General features: G+C 44.0%; 1 protein-coding gene across 1 annotated transcript in view; it reads left to right on the forward strand.

Moving 5' to 3' along the window:
• Positions 1-906: 906 nt before the first annotated feature.
• The window catches only part of FOXK1 (forkhead box K1), a 59,682-nt gene continuing 38,352 nt past the window's right edge, over positions 907-22,236 (forward strand). The window contains exon 1 of the mRNA XM_054992360.1: positions 907-1,379. Coding sequence (XP_054848335.1) covers positions 964-1,379 — 416 coding nt within the window. The 5' untranslated portion in view covers positions 907-963. The remainder of the gene's footprint in view (positions 1,380-22,236) is intronic.

The raw sequence follows: 22,236 nt of genomic DNA on the forward strand, positions 1-22,236 counted from the left end.
TGCAGATGCATCTGAAGGTGCCGCCTCTGCTGCTGCGTGCGAGTAAAACTCTAGAGTAACACTCTAGAGCCAGGGCTTGAAAAGCAGTATTTTATCATTGCCATCTGAAGAGAAGCTGTATTGTATAAAGTTGTTTTAATGTTATTTGTATACTGTTTTATCTGTTTTTAACTGTATTTATGTAAACTGAAATGTGGTACTCTGCCCTGAGCCTGCCTGGCGGGGAGGGCGGACTAAAAATCTAATATAATAAATAAATAGAGCCTGGCTTCTCCAGATGCCAAAGGCTCTGGTCCACTTCTGGGATGCAACCAGAGGCTCCTGTTTTCATTTTTGCAGGCTGGAATTGCCCTTTGCACCCCCCTCCCAACGGATGGCTCTATTTTGCAAAAAAAAGGAAAGGCCCAGATGGGGGAGAGGAAGCGGGCTTGCCAACCTCCAGGTGGGACCTGGAAACCTCCCGGAATTCCAACAGCTCCCCAGAGGGCAGGGATGAGTTCCCCTGGAGGGAATGGCTGCTTCGGAGCTGCGTTGTAGGGATGATGATAATGCTCTGAATGGCCACTAATCTGTCCCACACAAATACTAAATAATTATACACAGGAATAATAATAATAATAACAATAACAACAACAATAATAATAAATACCAACGACAACTCTTCGGCATCCCCCACCCTTCCACAGCCTCCACCCCCCGAAACTCCAGCCATCTCCCATCCCGGAGTTGGCAACCCCGTGTGTGTGTTTGTGTGTGTGTGTGTTGCGTCCTCCCCCGCTGGCCCCGCGGCTCGCCCGCCTCCCCCCGTGGCTCCCAGGGGGTGGAAGGCAGGCCCTGCCTCGGCCCCTTCTTCGCCCCGGAGGGGCGAGGCGAGGCGGAGGCGAGGCGGCGTGGAAGCCGGGCGAGGCGAGGCGGCCCCGCCCCGGAGGCCGGCGGTGAGGGCTCGCACGCTGGCTGGGAAACATGGCTGAAGTCGGGGAGGACAGCAGCGGGGCCCGGGCCTTGCTGGCGCTGCGCTCGGCTCCCTGCAGCCCGCCCGCCGCCGCCGCCCCCGAGCCGCCGCCGCTGCCTCTGCCGGGGCCCGCCGCCTCCGCCCCGGCCCAGGCCTCGGCGCCGCCGCTCCTGCCCGCGCCGCTGGCCCGGCTGCAGGGCCGCGACTTCGAGTTCCTCATGCGGCAGGCGGCCGTCACCATAGGCCGCAACTCCTCGCAGGGCTCGGTGGACGTCAACATGGGCCACTCGAGCTTCATCTCCCGCCGCCACCTGGAGCTGGCCTTCCGCGCGCCCCACTTCTACCTGCGCTGCCTGGGCAAGAACGGCGTCTTCGTCGACGGCGCCTTCCAGCGGAGGGGCGGCCCGGCCCTGCAGCTGCCCCCGCAGTGAGTGAGGCGGGCGGGCGGAGGCCCGCTGTGAGGGGCCGCGGAGACGGGCCGGGGCCGGGGCCGGGGCCGGGGCCGGGGCGCCCGCCGCGAGAAGGGGGCTCGGCCCAGGGCAAAGGCCCCGGGAAGACACTGCGGGGCGCCCACCCTGCAGGGAGGGAATTCACCCGGGGCTGAGGGAGCGGAAAGGCGCCCGCGTGGAAAACGCCGGGATGGGGGCTGAGGGAAGGGACGGGGAGCCCGCGCCGAGGGGGAAATCCCCCTCATACACCTTGGCGTGTTTATTTTCCCCCTCTGAGTGGAGAAAAAACAACAACCAGCCCTGGATTAGGGGTGGAAAATCCACATGTGGGTTAAATAGAAAAGAGTCCAGCAGCACCTTTAAGACTAACCAACTTTACTGTAGCTTTCGAGAATCACAGCTCTCTTCGTCAGATGCAGATCCTCTGGATCTATGACAGATGTGGGTTGAGGAGGAAGAAAAGGGGCATCCTCTGAGGGATGCCGGGCTGTGGGGTGTGGGAGAAGTCCCCCTGTGGAGTATGGAGGGGCCTTTGGGGAGGCAGGGGTGCAGAGGAGGCTCTCCCTTCCCCAGGAGTGAAAATCTAGGTGATTTACAGTGAAATCCTAAACAGAGTTGCTCCAGTGTAAGCCCATTGAAATCAATGGGCTTGGACTGGAGTAACTCTGCCTAGGATTTCACCGCTTGCTCTACATGACCCATTTCTTCTTGACAGAATAAACTTGAGTCATAATTAATTAAAATAGGGGCTGGGGCTGATTCTTTCCCCCTTTAACCCCCTCAGTCTCAGGTGAGCCGATGATGTTTGTCAACGGGAATAAATCAATGCTGGGATCAAAGGCTGCTTAGTTTGACAGGTGAAGTGTAAGATAGGCAGGGCGCTGGTTTTTAACAGCATGAGTGTCTACATCATCTTCTTACTCCAGATTTCAGACAACTGGGTTTGTTTATTAATATCAATAGGTGCTTGTAAGCTCTGCAAAGTGGTTGGATATGCGGCCTGTTTTCTGCACGTGTGTTAGAGACGCTGCATTGCTTGAAATCCCATTGTTGAAATTTATACCAAAGTTTTGTGTGTGTGTGTGGGTGGGTGGGTGTTTTGGATCAATGTAAGTTTATTTGATATACAGTACAAGAGCCGAAAAAGCGTTACTCCAGTCTAAGCCCTTTGAATTCAAGGGGCTTAGACTAGAGTAACTCTTCTTAGGATTGCACTGATGGGCAGTTATTTGCTAGGTAAACGAGAAACCACTCATCCATGGGGAGGGGGAAGAATACAGTGGCAAACTTTCAGAGATGCTTAAAATCAAGCTTCCCTTCTTTATGTATTTATTTTTATTATTTAGAATTTTATTTATTGAGATAATTTTATTTGGAAAATTTGACCTCCCTTGCTCCAGATATTCTCAGGTACCCCCCTGATTATACTTCTGCAATGGTTGCTGATAATATTAAGAAGAGTTAGCAGCCTTGATTTGCAAATAACGTCATAGTTTTTATTGTTTGTTCTATTGTTCTTTGTCACAGCAGCCCTGTAAAGTATGTCCTGTTAGTCTCTCGTGATAAGTGCAATAGCTTGGTGAGTGGCACACCTGCTTGGCCTAGGTTCAGTCCTGGCATCTTTAGTTAAAGGATATCATCCTGCCAAGTGTCAGACCTCCCCCCCCCCCCCCCGCCACGACATTGAAGAGGTGCTGTCAATCAGAATCCTGTGCTAGATGGATGGATGCTCTGACGTAACATTAGGCAGCGTTGCAGTGGAGAATGAGAAGTCCGCCATGGTAAAGGGAGATGGACAATTCCAACCTTGAGATGAACTGACGCTTGTGAGGTGGAAGTACAGGATAAAAGAGAGGAGAGAAAAACATAAGAGCCCCACTAGAGCAGACCAGAAGTCCATCTAATTCAGTATACTATTTTGCAAGTGGCCAAGCAGTTGCCTGGAGGGCCAGACAGGGCATACTGCAAGATGAAAAGTTCTCCCCCTTGAGGAAAAAAGTAAGGTGTAAATGGAGTAAGTACATAAATTCATTGTTTGCTCAAAAAAGCAGGATATATCTTTTTAAAGTATATAATAAGGGCCTCATAGTCAGCCAGGAAGATTCCTTAGCGAAAATCGATCGTGGGGTAGATGGGGACTTGGAGAGGAATATGTGATGCACAGACTATCCCTAGGGCAAGTGCAGAAGAGGGACAATTTTCAAGCCACAGGAAAGTTCAAGAGAAGGATGAAAAAGTTGTCTTAGGCAGCCAAGGACATAGGATCCTGGCGAAAGGTGTGGCGGAAGCTGATTGTTCAGTCCAAAGGAACTCCGCTGGTGCTAAATCAACATTAAATAATTACAATAGAATGTCCCTGAGGCACTTCTGGGTGTATGAGATGTTCCAGCTCCACAGGGAATAGGTAATCCGTATGGGAAGGGAAGGATTCCTGTGGGATGTCACTTAATGGGGGTGGCGAAAGAAAGGAGAAGCTGCGTATCTATCCCAAGGACACACTTTGAATTGGGTGTAGAGAGATGGAAACTGCTTCAGTAAGAAAGGACAATCCATGTGAGGGAGTTTTGTATTTCTTCCTCAGATCCCTTCTAGTCAGAAAAGGATCTGCATTTAAACTGGTATGTAATATATGTGGCCTTTAATTGCAGTTTTAACTGATTTATATGTTTATGTTTTTTAATTGTGTATGATTTGAGTCCAGTTGCACCTTAAAGACCAACTAGATTTCTTGTATCTGATTAAGGGAACTTTGACTGTTGAACGCTCATACCCTAGAAATCTAGTTGGTTTTTTAGGTGCAGCTGAACTTGAATCTTGCTCTTCTAGCGCAGACCAACACAGCTGTCCTCCTGGAACTATCTTAATGGTGTATGTTTACATTTTGTAAGCTGCCTTGAATATTGTGGAAAGGCAAAGCAAAAATATTTTGTTAAAATATTTTTTTTTTCTTGAGCAGATAGAGTAGCCAAGTTGCAACTTAGAGATCTCTTCTCCCCTCCCTCCCCTCAGCCCTTATGCAACTTCCCTGCCTGCCTCTTGAGTAAAATAGGAATCCTAAAAAGAGATTGGGCAAAAGGGCCTGAGGGGGAGGACCAGGACAGGGTAAACCCCGGTTACTCTCGCTCAGTTGCTGCTGTGAAGTTAATGCAGGATTAATGGCTTTGAGATACGGCAACCCTAAAGTGACCCTAAAGGTCAGTTCAGGGCTTATGTAGGCAACTTTTTTGTCCACTTCCTGCTGTGAAGCTGCAGCATGCTCTTCGAATAGTGTTCACAATCAACTGGTTGCAGTCCACCCCAACAGCAAGTTGCAGGGCTTGTCAAACTCTTCAATGGAGAACCCCCTCCCGGTGAGGGGTTGTTAAATTTCAGTGAGGAGTTCTTCAGTGGGAAGGTCCGTAACAGAGGACAAGCTTTCTTGAAGGAGAAGCTTGCAAATCACGACTAATCTTCCCCCAGCAATGCACCGCTGCAAGAAAGCGTTGGGTATGTTCCAGCAGGTATGTTCAGTTCATGCTGGGCTCAACAGCCGTGTCCCACACAGCTGGTTTGTGTTCAACATGTACATCTAGAACACATCCAAGAACCTTCTACAGAGGCCAGTGGCTGTACAGCTGACAAACAGTGAGAGTTTGGAAAGCCATCAGCAAATCAGTTTAGGGAGGTCTTATCCCTCAGCGTATTGCTTTGTGACATCTTTTGGAATTTGCAGCATGGTTTGGATGCACAACATAGGTCTGTTAAAAGATGGAAGGGGGGGGGGAGTGTAGTGCAATCTACCTTTGGCACCAGAACATCTAAGCTTACCAGCTCACCAGCCTCCTGTTTAATAAATGTTTTTTACATAAGTGACTTTATCTGCAGGCTGTTTTCTTACTTTAGTAATTTGGTTATAAATCCCCCGCTACTTGCTTCCCCTGAGCCATTAGGGCTCTGAAATGTCTCTTTTTAGAATGCAATACTCTAGGACTATGTCAGCTGTAATTAATTTCTCATTATAAAACAGACCTTCTTATTCTTCCCTTCTTGAAGCCAGGGGCATTCTTGTAAGTCTCCCCTAAGCTCTTGCTTTACTTGTGTAAATTTCTTCTCTGCCTAGTTGCTTTCTTTACTAAATCCTAAAGTATCCTGCCCACGAAACAAGTAGCTTCAACTGGTTTGATTTGTGAGAGACTCTTTCTCCATTCAAGTGCTTACAAGGGACTGGTTTATTTACTAATTTCTGTGCAGCTAGGAGTCTTAAACAATAAAATGCTTTCTCAGCCACTGTTTATGATCAGAGTAAATAAACTGCATGCCCCTCCCTTCCTGAGTTGTAAAACAGATGATGCAAAACCTCCCCTCCAATGGAATTTGCCCTCTAGTTTCTTGCAGGTAAATGATTCCAGTTTTTCCGGCATTGTCTAGGGCCTACGAGTGTTTAGGCCTCAAACAGAGAAATGTCACATGCCGGCTATTCGTATTCAACCATGAATAGTGCATAAAATGCTTCCCCACCCCCACCAGTAAAAAAAACAGTGGGGAAGTTGATATAGAATATTATTTCTTGGGCTTGGAGCAAACGGCAAAAATAAAAAGGCAAAACAAATTGACCTGTAGTTTTTCCTTTACATAATTTTTGGATTAAATATAATTCATGATGAGATCTTCCAGTTTTGCCAGAAGAAAGAAGCTGGACAGTGTAAGAAACAGAACACTCGAGTAGATGGACGCTCGTTTCCAGCAGGGATGTTGTTGTGTTCAAATTATATTTGTTGCCAGGGGAGCAAAGATTCATCCAGATGGTTGAAAATAAAGCTCTCTTCTAATGTGCAAACATTTTTTTCCAGTTTTTATGTTTGTATAATGCTGTGAAGTAGCTGATTGCTCCCATTTTACAGAGCGTGTGTGTGTCTGTGTGGGGATCGGGGCTGAGCAGTGGCATATTGCTTATTGAAATTCATGGCTGAGGAGGGATTTGAATCCAAGTCAGTTTTGTTCGTTGGTGGATAATGTTGATTTTATTCCAGTATTCCAGTGTTGACTAGCGGCCTACTTGTGAATGTTTGATTTTGCTTGCAAAGAATTTGCAGGTTATGTTTTTCTAACTTAATCTTATCTCACCAACTAAAAGCTATAGAAAATGTTTTAGGACATTTTAAAAAAAATATTACTGCTGTGCTGTTGTATGTGTTGTGCATGGTGGGCAGGCGATCTATGTTTATAATATGATTTGTACTTTGAGAATGTTGATGTGAGGTTTTTTTAATGCTGAACTTCAGAAAATTCATGGCAAAATGAGAATGTTGTAGCACGCTCTCTTCCCTTCTGTGTTGGCTGTGTTAAGAAAATGACCAGTTCATGTTTCCGTCATCCTTCCAAAGCTGAAACAGAGCGCGTCTTTGGATACAGAATCTTCACAACTGGGTCAGCAGGATATGAATCCAGTGACGGCTTAGAGACCAAGATTTTCAGGGTGTAAGAAGGGAGCTCTGGTTGTCGAAAGCTTAAACCTTGAAATTTTTTTTCGTCTCCAAGCTGCCACTGGACTCATAGCCTACTGTTCTACTGCAGACCAACATGGCTACCCACCTCAAACTGTTCACAACTGGGATGATCCACGATGGGGTTATATTGCATATTACCTATAGGCTATGTGAATTTACTCACAGCTGCATCCAAAATGTCACCACTGTCAGCCAGGTCATTTTTCACAGCTGTGCTGTTGCTGAAGGCGAACATTTCACAAATGAGAGGACATCACTGAGAAACAATTAAGGTGCAAATACTAAAAAGTCATAGATCTAGAGGAGTTAGCCAAGTTAGCCTGTAGTTGCAAAATAGTAAAGAGTCGAGTAGCGTCTTTAAGACTATCCAACTTTATTGTAGCATAAGCTTTCGAGAACCACAGCTCTCTTCGTCAGATGCATCTGATGAAGAGAGCTGTGGTTCTCGAAAGCTTATGCTACAATAAAGTTGGTTAATACTAAAAGGGAAGCTCTTTCCTAGCGGACAATGACTAGGAAGAAGCAAGCTCAGCTGGAAGTCAGGTTTTGAAGTAAAAGCAGAAGGTTTATAGCTTGGATGATTAACAGGAATTTCCTGCACATTGTAGGATGCTATTAATTCTAGAAATAGATCTGTTTGGTAGTCTATACAGCGAGCGTGGAACTTTTTATGTTGCATTTCTTTCTGAGAATGTCAGCATTAATTATTTTAAATAAAATATTCTAGCCTTCCTGCTAGAAATAGGAAATATTCTGAGTGTTATAAAGCAAGTGCTGAGAGGATGGATTCAAGAGGCAGAGATATAAACCTCGCAGGGCAATTGTTCCAACTTCAAATCCTTATTCTGATACCTTGCTCACACTGGTCTTTCCTTTTCACTAGTCTGGTGGTAAAAAAACATTGTAAAATTTGCAAATATTGGTTGATTTGCATGAATTCAAATAACTGAATGGTCTGATTTGTCTTCATCTTGTAGAATTTTGGAGCTTAGTATCAGTAGGGGTTTCTTTGGCCACCGTGTATAAGCTATGTGGAAAAATATTCAACTTGAAGATTGCAATATTCATAGTTCTGTAGAACGAGTAGACAACTCTTAACTGGAGTGATACTGTGACCTCCATTTGTTTTACTGTATGCAGTACCTGTGCTTTGCTGTTAATTAGGGACTCTAGAGGAACCAAGCAGTAAAGTAGGCACGTAAAGAAACATGAATTCATAACAGGGTGGATGAAAATCAATGATTTTTTAAATTAAAAAATTGGATTTTCCAAATTTAAATCCGATTTTTTTTATAAAATGCTTTCTGAAGCAAAAATCAATGTAAAGATATTTTTCTGTTTAAGATACATATAGCCCAAAGGTTTTTCATCATGAAATGAGGATTAGTTTTTAATTATGTAGTATGAAAATGTATATTCGTGCAATATTTTTAAAAATTTGTAAATGAATTCCATTGATTCACTCATTAGGGCTCCATTGTCATGCTTTCTCACAGGTTTCTGAAATATTTGGGGTAATTTTTCCATCTAGAAGATACTATCATAGATGCTTGGTTTTTGCAGTTCTCATAATTATGAATCTGTATCTGCAGATATAACATGCCTCTTCCTAACTGCAAAAATGTTTAAAAATAAACATACAGAATTGGGAAAGGGACTTCACTCTTACTGTTCCTCTGCAAATCTATGTATGCCGAATCAGCCCCTAACCTCTCAAGTGCTAAGTTTCAAGAAGTTCAATGAATAGAAGATTCTTTGGGGTGGAATAGATCTAGATAAAGAGGAGATGTTAAGATCTAAGTGTGAGGCAGGAGGGGCAAGCAGTAGAAATGAAAGTGAAATTTTGAACAGAATACTCCAGAAGTCCTGAGTTGTGAGTGTAGCCTGAGATACATCATTTTATTCTGTCCCTTGAAGAGAGAACGTATAATGGCAGCAGGCCATAAAAGAGACCCAGTTTGTGAATATTTTTGTTTAACCACGTTAGTAAACAAACATGAACGTTTAAGGAGATACAAGAATACATATGGTATATACTTTTATTGTTCTGTTAAATAAACCAATTCAAATGGTTGTTGATTATTTTTCTCCTTCCAATATGGTACTGCAGAAAGTTGCCCAAATATAAATAAACTGGAGAGAGTTCACCTCACAATGATTTCATAATTACCTATTTCAAATGGTAAATAACCAATCATTAGTTTTCTAATATAAATGTAAAACTAACCTGAGAGATTACTGTACTAAAAACGAAACCATCGCGGTTGCAAATACTAAGGCTATAGCAACCAGCGAGAATGAGCCTTTATGTAGAAAACCATGATTTAAATAAAGTCTTATTGACTAATAATTTAAATTGTGATTTAAATCAAATCCACCCTGATTCAGAAAACTCAGATTGATTACTATATTCTTTAACTAGGATGGTTGAACACTTGTTACTGAAAAGCACCGCCTATGGTGAGATTTACTTACATCTCTGTTGTGTTTTGATTACATTGCAAGCCATTTGCAGGGTTAAAATGATGTTATCAGAAGGCCTATGCGTATGCCTGTCCTGGGTAAGAGTGAACTGTAAGCTGTTGTGTGAGGAACTGCTTTGACCACATAACCACCAGCGTAAAACCAGAGCCGCTTCTAAAAGGCTCTCTGCATACCTGGGTTACATTTTCCTCCGGTGTTCTGTTTCCTATTGACTACTCCACTTAACTAGTAATATTGCAGTCTTCCCTCCGTTTGAAAAGATTACTCTGTATTCAGTGTTTGTTTATAAAAAAACACCATGGCCATGTTCCATAAAATGTGCTCAGCTTTGACCGGATCTTGTACCATAAGATGTAACTGTTGGAGCGATTCTCTAGTTTGTGTATTTTTGATGCTTATTTCATCAATGCATTGGTGACTTACAAATCAACTTCTGTCTGTTAAGACAAATGTCCGGCGACGCCGGCCTTTTGTCCACCCTCACCACCAGCCCTGCGGCAGCAGGCACCCCCTTTGGGCCCTGCAGCATAGCCTCTGGCAGTACCTCAGCTGCAGGAGCCCCTCCAGGCCTCTCTCACCCTTAGGCCAGTTGCAGCCGACGCCCAGGCACAACTCTGGGGAACAGCCTGCAGCCACTCAGCAGACTCACCTGTCTCCTGCAGTTGCCCAGATGGCTCCACTTCATCCAGGCCCACAGGAGGTTGCCATCAGCACAAGGCAGGCAGGCGCAGGCCCCAAGATGCCAAGGGAGCCACTGGGGAAGGTTCAGAAGCAGCAGGGGCGAGCCAGGCAGAGAGCAGACCAAATGCCCCACCCTAGGTGGGGATGGAGCGGGTGGGGCCAGGAGACTACAGAGTCTACCCAGCCCTCCTATCAGATAGGCTGGGAGCAGGGCCAGTCAGGGAGACGGGGTGATGATTGGGGCCAGAGCCAGGGAGGTGGGGCCAGGGGAGGCCTTTAAATTCAGGTTCCTGTGAAGGCCGAGGAGGATTTTGCAGGGAGAGACAGCTGGAGCGTGCTGCTACTCCCAGGGCAGGAGAAGGAACAAGGTGGTGCAACCCCCTTCCCTTCCCATCTGAGGCCGGAGGACACCTGCCTGGAGAGTTGGTAGGATGGCAGGCCATCAGGAGAGGGTGCCAGTGAGGGAGGATCCTCACACAAATCCCTGGTCCAAGCTGTAATACAATGTAAATTTCAGCTGGAATTGGGTGGGGTGGGGACAAGGGAAGTAAGGTAGATCGCCTTGCCTAATTGAAGGGAACGTTGGTGTTTGGGGAGAGAGCAATTGGTTTGGTTCTGTTGATGAAAATATACAAGTATTTCAATTGTACAGAACAGCATTTTCAGGCCCAAAGTGATTTGAATTATTCTAAATGGGAACAAACCTCTTCCTATGCGTATACAGCTTTGCTTACGTACCAGAATTTGTTCTAATCATAGTGGTTTTAATATAGGTTTCCACTTCTGTGCATGTATACATAGATGGCTTCAGGCTCTTTATTGACTGACTTCACTGTATTTGGACTACAGCCGTAATTCCTGCAGATTCCACGAGGATAGGTTTATTGACAGTTTTTAGCAATAGTTAAGTGGAACCTTCATGTTTAGATCCAGAATACCAGATGCTAGGGACAGAGAAATGGGTAAAGACAGTGGCAGGCATGTCCAGCTGTTAACATTTCAAATAGCATCTGATTGGAGTCACTGTTGCAACTAGGAAGCTGGGTTGGTTGATCCGGTCTGGTCATTTGGACCAGATCCTGTTGGGCCTTTGTGATGTTCTTGTGTTTATAGTTTTTAGAAGCTATCAGGATTGTGGATAAATTTGAAATATAATTTAAAGGAAAGAAAGACGAGAAGTTTAGTCTCTTGAGCAGCGGTTAAGTCATTTTTGAGAACTGGAGAGCTGTCTCTAGCTGGCTTTTGTTTATCCAGGGATGGATCTCTCCAGATGTTCAGTGCTGCCTCAGACCACCTGATGTGTGCTACTCCACTTCTGGACCTGCTTCTGGCTCTGAGCTTCGGAGCCAACCAGTGCCTGTGTGTTCTGTGTTTGTGGAGCCAAAGGGCGCTGTATCCTGACAGTCGTAACAGAGCCGGCCCCTGTTTGGCTTAGAGCTGCACGGATTGGAGCAGCCAGTTTCCTGTCTCCTGTTCCGAATGGAAATGTGGCATCTGCGGTTGAGAATACAGCTTGTGTGCTTTGGAGATCTCCCCCCACCACTCCTTCCTTGCCTTCCACATCAAAGAATGTGAATTCAGGCAACTCTTGTTGCTGAAGGTCCACTGAAATCAGTGGGCTTGAATAGTGCAGGGCTATTTGCAAATGGCTTCATCAGTAATTTTTCAGAGTTAGGATTAAGTTCCTCCTTACACATTGCCATTTAGAACTGGTCACTTTTACTTCCCATGTGTCGTTCGTCCTGTACAAGTATCCTACTGTGCTGGTAATCAGGAATTTTAGGTTGGAGGCTTAAGATAGCTTCACACAGATTAGTTACCCTGAAACACCTTCAAATGGGCTTGGTTGTGCTTGATGTTCTTTTAAAGGATCATAAAGTGCCACTTAAAAAGTATCCAAGACTCATATGCAGTAAGAGGGCTGCTGTGTTAGATACTTATAGTTTGCAAACTATTGTCTTAGGGTTGTTGTGGGTTTTCCGGGCTGTAGTGCCGTGGTCTTGGCATTGCAGGAACTACAATGCCAAGACCACGGCAATACAGCCCGGAAAACCCACAACAACCATTGTTCTCCGGCCGTGAAAGCCTTCGACAATACATATTGTCTTAGGGCTTTACAATCTTAGGACAATTGACTTTAGGCTTAGGCTCAGTATAACTAGCATGTGTTTTCTATTCATTAAAACTTTTGCTTCACCCTTTTTAAAGACCACCTTTAGAACAGGTAATTGAGGTGCGCTTGTTTCCCTATGACTGTTAATTGACTGTTCTGTCTCTCTGCATTGAGATATAGAAGGAAGACTCTGCAGAGGAAGGCACTAACAAGCCATTTCTGCTTCTCACTTGCTCTGAAAGTTGTAAGTCGCTTGCAGCTTGATGACACGTACACACAATAATTTTTAAATTATTTTTGTAAACTTGTTTGAGGTAATTCTAGGAAACTGGTACATAAATGTTTTGTAGTGGTTACAGGTATGATGCAACTGATCCACTGCCTGCTACCCCCACAGAAAGGGCAAGAAGAATTGAAAATACACTTTTTACTGCCCAAACCACTGTTCAAAAATGATCAAAATTATGCCTCAAGGTCTACTCTGTGCACTTGCCTGTCTTGATAGCCGTAAGCTAGTAGTGACTTGCATATTAAAAAAATAAAACAACAATAAAACATGACAAGATATTGACGCTATAATTGTAAGCAGAGTTAGATCTTAGAAAGGGATAATTTCTTAGGTTTATTGGTAAGTTCTGAATTCTGAGTTTGTGTTTTGTTTGCATGAAGTTGTGCAATAGATAATGCAAAAAATAAAATATATGAAAACCTACATTAATCTGCATGACTTATTGGGTTCAGAATCTGGGTTACCTTATGGCATTGTCATTCATTCATTCATTCATTCATTCATTCATTCATTCATTCATTTGTTCGTTCATTTATTTGGTGCATGCAACTCTGTCAGAAGTTGTCAACTGACTTGTGGATTGAGGAGTTAGTAACCTGTAGTGCATTTAAAGGTTAGTTGACTTCCTTCCCGGTTGATGCGTTCAGGAAATAGAGTAGGCTTGTAAGTGTGATATATTTCTATCTTCATATTTTACATGAGGATAATTTTGCAGATTTTGGAAAACAGGAATGTTTTCAAAGACCTCTGCGGGAGAGCAGCTGGCTCCTTCAAAGAAAACTTTGCAGTGATGAATGGCCCATTAAGAGAAAGTGAATGGCATAGCATGTGTAATTTACATAACAATTAAACCAGTCTGGTGTATCCAAGGAAGATGCTAACACAATGCCTCTCCCTTGGAGATTATGCTATTAAAGTACTTTATGAACTGGTCTGTTTAAATGGTTGCATTTTGCTCCCCCAGCATAAGAAATGCCTGAGGACCTGGGGGGGGGCACTGTATTGTAATGGGAAGCTCCCCCCCCATCACCGCCCTTTTATGATCTAATCTGTGGAAGTAACACACTGCTTTTATGTTTTGTCGAAGGCTTTCACGGCCAGAGAACGATGGTTGTTGTGGGTTTTCCGGGCTGTATTGCTGTGGTCTTGGCATTGTAGTTCCTGACGTTTCGCCAGCAGCTGTGGCTGGCATCTTCAGAGGTGTAGCACCAAAAGACAGAGATCTCTCAGTGTCACAGTGTGGAAAAGATGTTGGCAGGTCATTGTGACACTGTGACACTGAGAGATCTCTGTCTTTTGGTGCTACACCTCTGTAGATGCCAGCCACAGCTGCTGGCGAAACGTCAGGAACTACAATGCCAAGACCACGGCAATACAGCCCGGAAAACCCACAACAACCATCATATTTATGTTTATCCTCCTTGTTATGCTTTCCTTCATGTGTGGGGATGAAGGGTGGCACAATGAATGCCTCAGATAGGAGGCCATAACCTGGTGACAGTACTACGGTCACAATGCAGTCCCAAGCAGAGTTACACCCTTCTAGGTTGGTTGGAGTCAGTGGGTGTAGAAGGGGTGTAGCTGCGCTTGGGATGGCTCATTTTGAATGTGTTCTTCATCATGTCAGTAGGAATCCAGGCTACCTGCCAAACTATCAGGTCCCTTTAGTGATAGTTCAAGGTGGGTGAAATTAATAGCCAAGGCCTGTTAGGGTTTGCCTTCTCTCCCATTTCCAGATATGTATGTGCTGTCCAGTCGCAACCGACTTATAGGGGCTTTCAAGGTAATGGAGAAGCAGAGGTGGCTTTACCATTGCCTTCCTCTGTAGAGTCTGTCTTGGTGGTCCCCCAACCAAGGACAGATCTAGTGAGATCAGGCTAGGCTATGCCACCCCTCCCTATCAGTTCTCTTGGGAGTCCCTTTCATTAATTAACACATTTTTATCTCGCCCTTCCTCCAAGGAGCTCAGAGCTACATGCATCTGTCTCTCCTCCTTCATTTAACTAACATAATCCTGTGAGGTAGGTTAGGCTGAGAGAAAATGCCTGGACGTAGGTCCACCCAGCTTTGGCTCAAGAGCACTAAATAAGAAAGGGATAGCGGAGAGCCTGTAGTACACAGTCTTGTTCACTTTCTCCCTGGGACCACTTGTCATTCACCCCCATTTCACTTCTGGTAATGGTCAGAGAGATACTGAAGTGAACTGTTCATCATTCTGTTTAACTGGTGGTACAATCTGTCCAGGTGGGTGATTACATATAGAGATATTAGGGCGAGCAACTGATGAAAGATGATCTGTTGCTATAATGCATTTATGTGCACATCAGATTTGGAGCTGGGTCTTTAGAACCAAAAAAGGAATATATACTACTACTACTACTACTACTACTACTACTACTACTACTACTACTACTACTACTACTTATGATTGCTTATTAAAGCAACTTCAACCAGTGACTTGTATAGGAGTGTAATTACAGGCCAAAGATTCTGTTGAAAGGAAACTACTACCCCCCTCCCCCGGATACATCTCAGATATTTCAGGTGGGCTCACCGGAAAGGACAATGGTCATAAGAGTGTGATGATGGTTTCCGATAACCGGGGCTTCTGTTGTATGTTCGGACACAAGCTCTGTTCTTGGTGTATCCACCATATGTATTTGCAGCTTTAAAGGGAGTGGCAAAATCCATTCACGTGGGAATTGGTGTTGGGGATCCCGGCTTCGATGAACGCTTTCTCTCTTTTTATTCTTGGGCTTGTTCTGATCTGTTTATTATTAAACATTGTTCAAACAGCCGTGATAAAGATATATTGACACAGGAAAGTTGGGAGGCAGAGTACAGAAAATGACCATCCAAGCAGTACACCATTACTTGTTCCTAGGTAGTCGGGTATTTGTTTTTATCAGTTTTGAGAATGCTGGCTTGGCACAATGGTTAATGGCAGGAGCTGACCCCCCCCCCCAGTTCATCAACAACCCACTGGTGGGTGTGCAAGCAACTGCCTCTGTCTTGCTCTTCTCCTCCCATACGGGGTTTAGAACTGGTTTAAGGCAGTGCTTCTCCACCTTTTTGAAGTGGGACCCGCTCCTAAATTTACTCTACTTTATGGGGTTCACTCGCGAAGGAACAGCACGCTACTTTCCCCCTCCCCAATGGAAGTTAGCATTGAAAGATGCTGCTTTTTCATTTTTCCTGTTTAGTACTTATAAACATACAATGTTATTGAGCAAGAGGTTATAGAGAGAGTTCTTTAGCACCCTCAACGAACTACCAACCCCTGGATTCTTTGGGGAACTGTGACTGTCAAACGGACAGAAACTAACAGCGTACGTATGATGTATGACCAGCAGGTGCTGTTTTTCCTCTTTTTTAAAAGAATGTATCCACAAATGTGAGAGCCAGAAGCGATCTGTTCTGTGAAATGAACGCTGGGGTTTTCAGGAGCTTGATATATGGAACTGGGTTAACCAATTTATGCCCGAATTATGGTTTATGTGGTTTATGCCCGAATTATCACCACAAGGCAGTCTAGATAGTAGAGGAGTCTAGTAGCTCGAAATGGTGAAGAAGGGCCTTGTTGCCTGCAGGGGAGAGCTCCAGATATTCAGACCACACCCCTTCCAGGTAAAGGATTTAAGATAACAGGTGTTTGGAAAGACTTCAGTTCCTGGAAAAACCACCAGTTAGAGGAGACAGTGCCAAGATATATGGACCAGTGGCCCTACTGCATGAAGCAGCTACGGGTGCCTCTGTATGAAACTACATTCCTCACTCTAAAGTAAATATCCACTGTGTATTTTTGCATAGGTCTGAATCTTTAGTTCTGCGTGAAGGATGTAATTATATATAAAAATTTGAAACAGTTCATGCTTTGATATGTGTATATTATTCCTGAAGCATATACTACATCTACATCATCATTGTTATCATCTTCTTCATCATCTCTAATTCTCAACCCAGACAAATGTGAGGATACTTAAAGCTGGAATTTGGAACCATGAACAGACAAGACGGGTCTTTCTATAGTTTCAGGCTAGGACCTTGAATCCCCATTCTGCTGTGGAAACTCACTGGATGACCGTGGGCCAGTTCCATAGTCTTAGAGCAGAACCACAAGTGACAAAAGGCACAGGTTGGACACTTGTCAGCTTCCCTCAAGTTTTGGCGGGAAATGTAGGCAGCTTGGCGGAATGTTGGACAAGTGACAGTTGAAAAGTCCATTGGACAGCAGATGGAGAGCAAAGCTGCAAGACCAGGATGCCTACATTTCCCATCAAAACTTGAGGGAAGCAGACAAGTGTCCAACCTGTGCCTTTTGTCACTTGTGGTTCTGCTCTTAGCCTAATGCACCATCCAACTCTGCTCGCAGGGCTATTCTAAGGATAAAATGGAGAGTGATGTAAACTGTTTTGGGTTCCTGTTGTGGAGAAAGGTACAAATGAGGTAAACAAATAATCAATATAGTTGAAGATGAAAATTAGATTGTTTGGCTGGGAAGGACAGAAGGATGCAGAGAAGGGTGAGGATAAAATGGTTGCCAGAAGGAGGGAAAGTGTGGGAATGCAAGAGGAAATGAGGTGTTTCTTGCAAGTCCTTGTAGATTCCACATTGTACAACTGGACCTGGCCCAGTGACTGGCACCATGCAACTGTGCCAATATTTTCCAAGGAAAGGCTGCCAGATGTGGGAAGGAAAGAAAGCTGAAGACAAGGTCAGATAAAGGTAGGTTGGCTGGTGGATCTCTGCCAGTCTCCTGGCTGGGGGTGGTGGTGGTGGTACTGTGACCCCCTCCAAACTTTCCATCAGACTGGTTGCTCTCTCCACCTCCCACCCCTTGAATGTTAACAGGGCAAGGCATAGTTGGGGGGCCATCACCCGAGTTTTATCATTGTATGAATTGTTTTATGTGTGTTTTAATGTGTTTTAACCTGGTTGTTACTCTGCTCTGAGCTCACAGAGGGGAGAGCAGACAAAAAATTGAACAAATGAAATGGATGGGAAGGAGAGAAGGAGGCAGGGAAAGGGGAGGGGCTATGAGGTCTTTCAGGGAAGTGAAAGAGAAAATTGTGAGGGCGGGGAAATGAGAGCCTCTCCGCTCCTCCTTGCGTGTTCTTGCTTGTTTAGTATGTATGTCAGGTAAATGGTCATAATGCCTTTTCAAGCTCCCACCCCAACTTACACTCCTCTTCTTAAAGATCTTCCAAAGTATGTTTTTGGTCATAGGTGTGCACAAATGAAGGTATCCAGCTATTGCATTGTTAGGAAAGTTATTGGTTTGGATCCTCTCCTACTGTGAACAAAAAAAGAATTCATGGGAGGGATTTTTGTCACGTATTCCCTTATAGCAGTCTTCCTGAAAAGCACTGAGGAGAGTGGTGGGACCTCTGGGAACAGCACAGGATGCACTGTGGGGGCCTGCAGCTAACTGGAAGAATTGGCAAAAATCATCCCCCTTCCAATGAGCACATCTCTCACATGAGTCAAGGAAAACTTTGTTCAAGAGATTGAGATGGGGAGGGATTTCAGCCAGTTCTTCCTTTGGGCTCCAGCCTTCTATGTTCCCTGGAAGGGGGGCGTCATTTGATCCTCAGGAGCAGCTTAGACAATGGGGAGAGGGGCAGCAAAAGGTGAAACTGTTGATGGATAGTGTAGGTTCCAAATTCATAGCACCTGGATCTTTTCTTCCTGCTATATTTTCTTCTTTTATCATTTACTACTGAATACTTACCAAGCTTCATACATAGCCTCCCTTTTTAAATTTCTTGTGACTGCCTAGTTCAGTTCTGAATGAATGGAATATTTTGGAACAGACTCTATTTGAAATGAGAAGTAACTGTGTGATGCAATTATAGCGCTTCCTCTTTGTTTCCTTGTATTGCCGCTGATGGACAGGCACGGATAGCTGACAAATTGGAATGACGCTCATGTTTCAAACGGAGGTTCCTGTAACGGTCTTAGCTGAGTCATCGCCTTCAGTGCAAATGTTGCATCTTGAAACTGTTGAAATCTAATGAATGTTCATAAATCCAGAGGTTGATGCAGTCTAAGATTATGTTGAAAACGAGATCTGTGACTTATATTCTCTCTCTCTCGGGAGGCTTTATTTTGTTCCTTTTAAACTTTTTATTGCAAGAGGACAATATACAAGAAAGGAAAACTTTCAAATTTAGGATTTCAGCTGCTTTATCAAATTGACAAAGGGGTGTGGTTTCAAAGTCAGCTTTGATCTGTAAAATTAATTTTTAAAAATTTATTTACTGTATGCATGCGCTGCCTTTCTATAAGCACTTTGAGGATAGCTTGCAACAACAAAAGTATAAAACAAAAACGAATAAAGTAATTTTTTTAAAAAAATCTAAATACCAGACTTTGGCAAGAAAATCTTCCAGATCTGTCAGATTATGAGATACCATCTAAAACATCTTGGTCTGCCTCCAAAAGGAAGTAAATTATGGGACTGAAGGCCTGTATCAGTAGAGGGGCATGCCATATAATAGGGGCAACTTCCAAGAAGACCTTGCCCTTAGAGAAGCCAGCAGGGCCTTATGGGCAGACCTTAGTTCACAGGGTGGGAGGAAGGTCAAATGGGAGAACCTGTTCTCTGACCTTATGACCTGTGGCACTTGATGGCTTTAATCCCCCCCCCCAGTTACCAGTGTTTGTTTTTCATTCAGTAACCCAACTGTGAATTAATTGTATTTGAACTTCGCCTTTCTATACTTGAAATCAGGAGGCTTAAAATGTAGATTTTGTTTTTTAAAAAAGTGGTTCTCCAGTGTCAAGGTGGCGAATAGCAAGTTTGTTTGCTTCTATAAATAATGCTTAAATAACTGCCTAAACAATGCTTAGTTGAAAATGAAATAAAAGGTGTCTGCCAATCAAAACTTCGACACCAGTACTTTGCTGAGAAACTTTACAGTTTATGAAAGAAGAGTTGCTATTCATTGTTTAAAGGAATGGTGGTTCTTTGGCGGGGGGGGGGGGGTCATTCCCTGTTACATACTTAAACCAAAGGAGCCATAAATAAATAAGATCCAGAGGAGTTAGCCGTGTTAGTCTGTAGTAGCAAAATCAAAAAGAGTCCAGTAGCACCTTTAAGACTAACCAATTTTATTATAGCATAAGCTTTCAAGAATCAAGTTCTCTTCATCAGATGCCTGATCAAAACTGGGCAGATACAGTTTTGATCAGGCATCTGATGAAGAGAACTTGATTCTCGAAAGCTTATGCTATAATAAAATTGGTTAGTCTTAAAGGTGCTACTGGACTCTTTTTGATTTTGATAAATAAATAAGTCAGCAGGTCATTAGCTCGTACCCCCACCAATTTTTAAAACTAGCCCTTGCTAGTTTTAATAGGCTAAATCTTGTGTTTGGTCCATTGATTAAGCCAGTTGAAGTTTGGAGCTCCCCTTTTGATACCCTTTAATAGCTAATATCTGAAATTAAATGCAGCACAGTAGGATCAGACACAGAGCTTGGAAAAGAATCGTTTGCAGGTGGTACACATGAGTAGTGGATTGTGTGTGGGAAGTGGTCACACATCCAGAATACAAGAAAGCAATTTCACTTGAAAAGTCAAGAATGGATGGAGTGGTACCTTCCGCTGAGCCTCAGACAGCAGCAGGGCTTGGGGCTTTGAGGCGATATCTTTAAGAGGATGCCCTCTATGGATCTTGGTAATGAGCAGAGAGGAGGAGAAGTTTTCTGCTTTTGAATGTAAGTGTCGAAATATATTTACCGCGAGACCATGTTGCTGATTTATGTCTGTCTGTCTGTCTGTCTGGGCCTACTCCTCAGTCAGAAATAAGAAATTCACCCGCTGTATTCCCCCAGTAATCTCTAGTGACATTTGCTGACCTATCCGTAAGAGTCTGACAAGCCATCATTTTGTGAGGGTCGCATATACCAAATTGCTTCCAAAGCAGTCAGTTTTGTTAAAAACACCTTTTCCCAGCAGTCTTGCAGAAAGCATTTGAGCAGTGAAATAACACAGTACCACTAAACCCTTTTCTTGCAAATCTAAATGGGAAATGTTGATTGCCTCTAATTTTAATTGGCGTTCATAAAAGAGAAATTGCAGTGTGTAATTAGAGCTTTTGAAGATAATATCCTGAAGTTGGATCCACTTTGCCTAAATGTATGCATTGCTTTACCATCAGTATGCAATAAGATGCTATGCTATGCAGTTTTTCAGATTTCTTTTTGTAGGTTGGGGAGAGGATAGGATGGTGTGTGTGTGTGTGTGTGTGTGTGTGTGCTTGTGTCTATGTTTGTGTGTCTGTATTCATGTCTGCTGTAGTGAGATGCGTCAGCAAAATGTGTTTAGGTGAAAACAATTAATAGTACTTGGCAGATGCTTTGAGATACGTTCTCGGTTTTCCCTCTTACCCTCTCCCCCCCCCCCCACCGCCATCCAAGACTAGTTGATGAACAGACGTTAGGGGTTGGAAGTGCTTGTATCTCTTAGGATCTGCAATTCCCACGGAGCTGTACCCCACAGTGCTACATTCCTCGAAAACACAGCCTGCAGGTTGCTATGGCAGAATTGCCAAGGGGACAAGGCACTTTGGAAAAACTCGATGGTATGCAGAATATACTTTTGTGCTTGCTCCTCCTTCACTGGTGGAGTGGAGGTGGGGGTAGATTATGGGCAAAGGGGAACAAAGTGGGAGCGCTGCAAAATCATATTAGAAAATCCACTGGTTCACTCTCAAATGGCTTCATTTGTCATTTTTTTAAAAATGCGCTCCGGATCTTTCAGTGGTTCTCAAACTTTACCCTAATGTGTGTCCCCCAAGTCAAGTAAAATCAATTTAAGCCGTTCGGGGGGGGGGGGGGTGAATGGGAGTTCATACATTATGTATTTGTTTACACCTAAAAATGTAATGTGTGAAGAGGTTTCAAATCAGCAGGTAAATCAAAGAGTAGGAACAGAATCATATTCCTTGTTCTCAGTTTTGAAAACTTACTAGAGAGAGAAGTTTTTATAAAGAAGCAAATATTAAACCAGAAGGCATCTTAAGGCTCCTGATATACAGATTCTGTAGAAGTTGTAAGACTGGAAAATAAAGGATCACTCCATTGTTCATAGCACTAAAAGCTGAGAGGCCTAGTTTCAAATCCCCTTTCAGTTACTTTGGGCTAGTTATGCTATTTCAGCTTAACCAACCTCACAGGGTGGTTGTGGAACAAAATGGAGGAGGAGAGTACCATGTATTCCTCGTTCCTCATTGCATAAAAATGCAAGAAAATGTTTGTATCCAAATATCCTTCTCCAGTTTATTGCCTGTGGCCACTTATGTAAGCCTACTGCCAGGGCTTTTTTTCAGCAGGAACGCGGCAGAACGGAGTTCCGGAACCTCTTGAAAATGGTCACATGGGTGGTGGCCCTGCCCCCTGATCTCCAGACAGAGGGGAGTTTAGAGTGCCCAACTCCCCTCTGTCTGGAGATCAGGGGGCGGAGCCACCAGCCATGTGACCATTTTCTCCGAGGGCAACCCACTGAGTTCCACCACCTCTTTTCCCAGAAAAAAGCCCTGCCTACCACACTGCTGAAAGCACTAGGATTATACTATCTTGTCTCAAAAGAGCATTTTTTTTCAGCATTAAAAACAAATCTGTACCCTTTTACCTTTTTGGAGGGTAGGCGGACTCTTAGAACCAAAAATGGCAGTTCTACAAGGTAAGGACTGAGTGTGGATTCTGGGTGACACCAGGAGCAATAATTTCAGGTGGCTACCCATATTGGTGTCTGACAAAGGGACCTGACTCTTGAAA

This window comes from Eublepharis macularius, chromosome 12 (genome assembly GCF_028583425.1).
Source record: "Eublepharis macularius isolate TG4126 chromosome 12, MPM_Emac_v1.0, whole genome shotgun sequence".
Taxonomy (NCBI): Eukaryota; Metazoa; Chordata; class Lepidosauria; order Squamata; family Eublepharidae; genus Eublepharis; species Eublepharis macularius.